Raw genomic sequence first — 8,402 nt, 5'->3', positions numbered from 1 at the left:
AAAACACATTTGTCTCGAATTAGGTGTATTACAGACGTCAACCATACACATTCTTGACTTGCTTCATGAATAACAATTATCTCAGCATGATTAGATGAAGTAGCCACGATTGATTGCTTAGTCGATCGTCAAGATATTGTAGTACCTCCACATGTAAACACATAGCCAGTTTGAGATCGAGCCTTGTGTGGGTCAGATAAATACCCAGCATTGGCATAACCAACAAGATCGGGACTGCAATCATTGCCATAAAATAAGCCCATATCGGTAGTTCCTTTTAGATACCGCAATATGTGTTTGATTCCATTCCAATGTCTCCTTATAGGAGCAGAGCTATATCTTGCTAAGACATTAACTGAAAAAGTTATGTCAGTCCTTGTAGTGTTAGAAAGATACATTAGTGCACTAATTGCACTAAGATATGGTACTTCAGGACCAAGAAGCTCTTCATTCTTTTTTTGAGGTCGGAACGGGTCCTTATTCACATCAACTGATCGAACAACCATCTGAGTACTTAATGGATGTGCTCCATCCATGTAAAACCGTTTCAATACCTTTTCTATGTAGGCAGATTGATGAACAAAAATCATGTTTGCCAAATGTTCAATTTGCAAACCGAGATATAATTTTGTCTTTCCGAGATCTTTCATCTCGAATTCCTTCTTTAAATAATCAATTATCTTTTGGAGTTCTGTAGGAGTTCCAATAAGGTTTATGTCATCAACATATATGGCAAGTACAACAAACTCTAATGTTGTTTTCTTTATTTACATGGACAAATGGAATCATTTATATAACCTTCCTTTAATAAATATTCATTAAGGCGGTTATACCACATTCTTCCTGATTGCTTTAGACCATACAAAGATCTTTGCAATTTGATTGAAAACATATTTCTGGACTTTCAATTATGTACGTCAGGCATTTTAAATCCCTCGAGAATTTTCATGTATATCTCATTATCAAGTGAGCCGAATAGGTAGGCTGTAACCACATCCATTAAATGCATGTCAAGCTTTTCATGGTCAGCAAGACTAATGAGATAACGGAATATTATAGCATCCATAACAGGAGAATACGTCTCTTCATAATCGACACCAGGCCTTTATGAAAATCCTTGTGCAACAAGGCGTGCCTTATATCTTTGTACCTCATTTTTCTCACTTCTTTTACATACAAAGACCCATTTATAGCCAACAGGTTTAACACCATTAGGTGTTTGTACTATAGACCCAAAAACTTCACGTTTCGCAAGTGAATCCAACTCGGATTAGATTGCTTCTTGCCATTTTGGCCAATCACGTCTTTGTCGACATTCTCCAACAGATTGAGATTCAAGATCCTCATTATCTTGCATAATGCCAGATGCAACTTTGTATGCAAAGACATAATCCACCACTATATTCAATCGATTCAAATTTGTCTCAATATCGATTGGATTTATTGATAGTTCCTTATTTACTTGAGTCTCAGGCTCATCGATATCCTCATGAATTTCAGGATTGGTTAAATCATGGGTTTCTTTATGAGACTCTTTCGTAGTGTCATCTTAATCATTTATTTTCTTTTTTCTAGGATTTCGATCCTTAGAACCCAATGGTCTTCCACGCTTTAGGCGTGCTTTTGACTCATTAGTTATGACACTAGAAGATTTTCCAACAGGGACATCAATACGGATTGGAACATTCTCTGCAGGAATATGTGATTTCGTTATCCTTTTCAGATCCGTAAATGCATCTGGCATTTGATTTTCTATTTCCTGCAAATGGATAATCTTTTGTACCTCTTTTTCACAAATAGAGGCACGTGGATCAAGATGAGATAATGATGGATTTTTCCACGAAATTTTCCGTTTTATTTCACCAATTTCTCCCCTTAATTTTGGGAAAAATGCCTCATCGAATCGACAATCTGCAAATCAAGCAATGAACAAATATCCCGTTAATATTTCGGGGTAGCGAATAATGGAGGGCAATTCAAACCCAACATATATTCCTAATCTTCTTTGGGGACCCATCTTGGTGCGATATGGCGGTGCTACATGCACATATACAGCGCATCCAAAAATTCTTAGATAGGATATATTAGGTTCATGACCCAAAACTAATTGCAACGGGGAATATTTATGATAATTTATCGGTCTGAGACGAATTAGCATTGCTGCATGCAAAATGGCATGACCCCAAACAGGAGTGGGTAATTTTGTTTTCATGAGTAACGGTCTTTCTATCAATTGCAGATATTTAATCAAAGACTCTGCAAGGCCATTTTGAGTGTGAACATGAGCTACATGATGTTTCACTTTTATCCCAATTGATAAGCAATAATCATTAAATGCTTGGGATGAAAACTCAGCAGCATTATCAAGTCGAATAGACTTAATTGGATTATCGGGAAACTATGCCTGTAATCGAATTATTTGTGCCATTAATTTTTCAAACGCCAAGTTGCGAGATGATAATAGGCACACATGAGACCATCTAGAAGATGCATCTATTAAGACCATAAAATATCTAAACAACCCACTAGATGGGTGAATAGGTCCACAAATATCCCCTTGTATACGTTCCAAAAATGCAGGGGACTCAATCCCAACCTTTGTTGGTGATGGTACAATAATCAACTTGCCTTGATAATAAGAAGTGTAAGAAAACTCATTATTTAAAAGAATCTTTAAATTATTTAATGGATGCCCATTTGAGTTCTCTATAATTCGTCTCATCATAATTGATCCAGGATGTCCCAATCAATCATGCCAAAGTATAAAAGTATTGGAACTAGAAACCTTTTGGTTTACGATAGAATGTGCCTCAATTGTACTAATTATTGTCCAATACATGTCACAAGATAAAGATGGGAACTTATCAATAACCCTTTTCTGGCCAGAGACATTCTTGGTAACGATGAGATATTCGAGATTATTCTCATTTATTGTCTCAATATGAAATCCATTTCGATGGATATCTTTAAAACTCAACAAGTTCCTCTTGGACTTGGAGGAGAACATTGTATTCTCTATGATAAGTATTGTTCCCTTAGGCAGAGTTATATTAGCTCTTCCAGAGCCTTCAATTAGATTACTACTACTAGAAATTATAGTAACATCTACCTTACACATACTTAAATGAGAGAAATATTTCTTCTCTTTGAATATTGTATGTGTTGTACATGAATCAATTAAGCAAATATTTTTACAATTGAACTTTGATCCAAGTTTTCTTTGAAAGATATCCATATTTGCTTCCCATGGTTTTACATACAAAAGAAGTATATGAATAAATATTAGTATTTTTAGAGAAAAAGAAAAAGAAATAAAGTTAAACCAATAATTCAATAGTAACCTTATAATGCATTTTCTAGCAAATTCTAATTATTATACAAATAATTACGTAGCAAAAATAATACAATTATAAGTACATGAAAAAAACATTAAGGGTGAAGTAACAAAAATTGTTCCAGGGTGCTTGTAAACCTCTTCTTAAAGAGAATTAAAGTAACGTAAAGGAAAATCAAAAGGAATTAAAAGATCAGTGACACTAGGACACTAATTACTTAGATATTACTCATTGTTTGTGAAATTTATGAAATTTAGGAAATACATATATTTTTAAAAATTACATAAGAAGTATTATTAAGTGTAATAAATATTACAAGAGGTTTATTCATTAGATACTACGACTAGGAAAACATAAAAATCAAAATGCTCAATCATCCTTAACCATAGATCCATCACCGATCGAGTGGTTTATTTTTCTATCAGGGCGCTCAAAACAATCTGCCACATCCAAGTGGGTGATGTCAAATTCATTGTCATAGATAAAATTAGCTTCAGGAGCTTTATCCTTTAGAGATGCTTGATAAAGCTCAACCAAATGTTTTGGTATGCGACAAATATTTGCCCAATGCCCTTTTCCACCGCAACGATAACATTCAGTTTCTGAACCATTTGCCCTTGGCCCTTTCCTCTTTTGGTGGTTATTTTTCTTTGGGGGGTGATTAACACCAGGAAAATTTCTTTCTTGGCCACGGCCACGACCACGAACAGGGCCACGATCTTTTCCACGCTTAGAATAATGGGAATACACCTCATTCACTTCAGGCAATGGTGTAGATCCAGTGGGTCAATTTTTGTGATTTCTCATGAGCAAGTCATTATTTCGTTCAGCCACAAGGAGAAGAGAAATCAACTCAGAATACTTCTTGAAACATTTCTCTCGGTACTGCTGTTGCAAGACCATATTGGAGGCATGAAACGTTGTGAATATTTTTTCAAGCATATCATAATCAGTGATAGTATCGCCACAGAGTTTCAATTTAGAAGTAATTCTGAACATCGCAGAATTATATTCAGAAACAGACTTAAAGTCTTGGAGCCTCAGATGAGCCCAATCATATCGTGCTTGTGGAAGAGTGACCAACTTTAAGTTGTCATATCCTTCCTTTAATCCATTCCACAAAATAAGTGGATCTTTGACTATGAGATATTCTATCTTCAACCCTTCATCAAGGTGATGGCGCAAGAAAATCAAGGCCTTAGCACAATCATGGGTAGATGCTTTATTTTTGTCTTTAATGGCGTCTCCAAGACCCATTGCATCTAAATGAATTTCAGCATCCAACACCCATGTCATATAGTTCTTACACGAAATTTCAAGGGCAATGAACTTTCTTTTCATAATATCAGTCATAATTAAAAGAGGAGAAAAGTTATACCTTAGTCTTCTCAAAGAGCTTCTTGAGGCAGTAGAGTCTCGTGTTGATAACGTGTTATAAAATATAACTCAAAGTAACAATATGGAACAAGAAAAAATAAGCTAAGAGATATAGAGAGAAAGAGAGGAGAGATTCTTATTTCTTCTTCAATTGTGTGTATTTTTCTATCTATTACAAGGCCTTTATATAGACATGAAAAGTGAAAAAAAATATGTCATTGAATATGTCATTAAACATAAAAAATATATCATTGAATATGTCATTAAGCATTTGAGATGAAGATCATGGAGGAAGAGTAGACATCCACCATAATTTGATATTTCTTATAATAGATTATGTAATTTTCAAATTTTATTACTTTCACTATGTATGACTGCCTGACACTTTTGTTTTATTTTTAAGGTATATATATAAAAACTAGCCCTAGGCACCTTGCCTAGTGGAGTCGTGAAGAAAAAAAAAAGATGTTACCTTTAGTGCCCGAGTGTGCGAACTTGAGTGAGAGCAGTGCTGAAGAGAAATAGCATGAGAGATGAGAGGGAGTTTTGAGTTTGGGGGAAAAGATTTAGAGTGCTACCTATAAGAGAGACACAATAGGGCTTTTTCTTTAAGCTCACCCGATGCATCGCACCTGCAAGATTTTAACTGTTTCTGTGCCTGTGCTTTTGCGGTTTACGAACTGCTTCTGTGGATTTACCACATCTGCGGCTCAGAACACACTTCTGCGTGAACGTTTTTGCGTGGAAGTTGCCGCTTCTGCGATAAGTTTACATCTGCATCTCAGAACACACTTCTGCGTGGCTGCTTCTGCGTGAATATTTCCGCAGAAGCAGTTGCACCAGATTTCTTAATGCCACAATTGGGCAGCCACTGCTTTGGCTCGTTCCAACACCTCAACCTCCTCAATTCAACTCCAAAAAATCTAAAACTTGGCAGATAAGTCAAAAATAATATACTAAGCTATTCTAAAAAAGAAAATTTCAAAAATGACTAAAAATTTGAAAATGATGGGTTGCCTCACACCAAGCGCCGCATTTACCGTCGTGGCACGACGTGAATCAACTTTACCATTTTTCTCGCCACTTGGAAGATATGAACTGGGCACCCAACTTGGAATCAAGTTTGTGACCACGATCAACGGGGGGTGGTAAGTAGATGTTAAGCTAAGCATCAATTTCTCCGTTTTGCATTTACTGGCTTTCTTTTTAGGAATGTCATTTTGTGTTCTTGAATATTCAAATTGCAAGATGTATGGCTCTTGTCTTTATTCTTTACACTCCCACATGGATTCACATAGTTCAATTCCCATATCACCATACAAGTCCAAAGTTGAAAAGTGCGTGGAATGAGATAATTGCCTCCCAACTTGAAACTTTTTCCGGATTTTGATGTTCTCTTTTTCCCACGAACTAGAGTCATTTTCAACCATCTTTTCAATTACATCTGTTGACTCTAATTCTATATTTTTCTTGGCATCACCAACAAGCATGGAGTCGGTTGGCGGATGTTCAAGTCTTGATTCCTCAAAATAGAGCTCACTTTCTTCATCAAAGTTGGACTCTTCTTGACCTCTTTCCACACTCTCAAATTGATAGACATAATGAGCCTCAATCAATGATTTCATTTGATCTTCCAAAGTGCGGATAGTCTCATCATTTCAATCTCTAAGGAAGGTTCTTGGCTATCATTCACTTCCGAGACTTTTTGGACCTCTAAAGCTTCAAGCATTTCTCCCATTTGTGAGTTCAACCTTTCAAGCGCCAAATTATTTTGGAGACTATTTTCCAAAAGCTCCTCCAAGGCATTTTGCTCTTTGTTTCCTCTTTCAAGTAGGCATTCTATCATGAGTTTGAACTCTCCATTTTGACCATGCTCAATTTCTTCCACTTCCATATCCCTATACTTGTCATCACAAAAAGTAGAATCATCATAGCCGAGATTTGGGGTAGGGAAGGACAAATAAGCACAATTATCCCAATGACCATTTTGACCACCACACTTATCACAAATACTCCGCTCATGGGTTTGAGATTGTGCGCACCATCCGCCCCCGAGGAGAATTTAAACAATTTTACCACGAGTGTGGTCCTCCACAATAAGGACAAGGTTCATAAAAGTATGAACAACTACCATCCGACCAATTTTCATCATATGATGTCATTTTTCAAAAACTAAGAAAGTAAACAAGAAAAACAACAAGAAAATTAAACAAAGATATAAAATAATTACACAAATATTCATAAGTTTGGATCAAAGCACGTACGCTTATTTCTAAAACAACCTAAATATGCCAAATTGTTCCTCGGCAATGGTGCCAATTTTGATGACATCCAAATTCACTACTAAAGAGTAAATGAAAACGGCCGCATGCAATATAATTTACCCAACTATGAGTCGGGGTCGAATCCCACAGAGAACAATATGTAGGCGATTAGGCGTGTAAGAGAATTATCACTTATTATGCTAAGTCAAACACTAAAAAGGGTTTTGAGAAAATATTTATGTCTAAATGCAAAAAATGTAAACTAACCTAGAAAGCAAGTAAAATGATCAATGGCAAACAAGCATGGATGCATTGGGAATTACACTCAAGTAACGATCCAATGTATTTCACGATTTTATAAATATGATCGAGTTTATGTTAATTAGCCTCGTGTAATAATTCTATATTAGCTTCTTCCGAAGACTAACAAGACTTCCTAATTGAATTATCCCTAAAACAATTAAGAGATTAAGCACACCCGATGAGGCTACAAGTAGTATAATCCTATCCCTAGGTAGAATCTATAAAATGAGGGTTAACGCCTCAAGTTCTTGTTAATTAATCTTTTCCAATCCCAAATTATCTTTCCCAAAATTAATTCAAAGTAAATGGGCGCGTCCTAGGGTTAGTTAATCCCTTTGAAAATATTAAAGAACAAGAATAATTAAAGAAACAATAACTCACTTCATAATAAATAAAAATCGTTCAATACATAAGCACAACAAGATATTTAATACACACTTTAAATACGAATATTCTCATAAACAAGATTCAAGTGTTGGAAAAAATATTACACACTTAGATATACAATACAAATCAAGGAAATGAAGAAATGAACATAAATGGGTAAGAAATTCTCAACCAAAAGCTCCAAATCTTCAAGTCCCAAGTGTGTGTGCAAGAACCTTAGCTCCAAAACTTGTGTTCTCTAGTATATTTGTGGATTTGGAATCAAGAAAAGTGTGAAATTCCAAAGCTGTCCATAGCTGAAGCCCTTTGACCGCACCTGCAGAAGAATCCTCGCAGGTGTGGTTCCGTAGATGCGGATAACCATTTGCAGAAGCGATTTTTGGTGGAAAATACTACTTCGCAGAAGCGAACATGTCACCGCATAAGCGGTTTTGCAAATACGGACCATAACCGCAAAAGCGGTTCTGCAGAAGCAGATTCATGGTCGCAGGTGCGCTTCAAGTGCAATTTCTTCTATTATGCAGAAGGAATTTTGCACTTCTTTCCCTCTTTTTTGCAAGAATCCATTTCGTTCAATTTCAATTCTCTTCGAGACTTCATTTACCTAAAAATCTAATAATGCACAAAATAAATCACCTTATTTTATAATTAAAGGACACAAAAACTAAAGAAAAGAGACTAGAATAATTGGTAAAATCACCACTCATCACACGTCTACCACGTTCAGGCTCCACTG

The 8,402-nt window shown here is 35.8% G+C and overlaps 1 protein-coding gene across 1 annotated transcript; it reads right to left on the bottom strand.

Annotated features, from left to right (window-relative positions):
• Nucleotides 1-3,704: 3,704 nt before the first annotated feature.
• LOC138909576 (uncharacterized) lies at nt 3,705-4,688 on the bottom strand. Its single transcript, XM_070200783.1, has 2 exons — nt 4,208-4,688; nt 3,705-4,093 (listed from the first exon to the last, which is right to left on the bottom strand). The coding sequence occupies exons 1-2, from the start codon at nt 4,686-4,688 to the stop codon at nt 3,705-3,707; spliced, it is 870 nt and encodes a 289-aa protein (XP_070056884.1).
• Nucleotides 4,689-8,402: the final 3,714 nt, after the last annotated feature.

This window comes from Nicotiana tomentosiformis, chromosome 4 (genome assembly GCF_000390325.3).
Source record: "Nicotiana tomentosiformis chromosome 4, ASM39032v3, whole genome shotgun sequence".
Lineage (NCBI taxonomy): Eukaryota > Viridiplantae > Streptophyta > Magnoliopsida > Solanales > Solanaceae > Nicotiana > Nicotiana tomentosiformis.
Note: the sequence above shows the minus strand (reverse complement) of the source record. Positions and strands in the feature narration are given on the sequence as shown.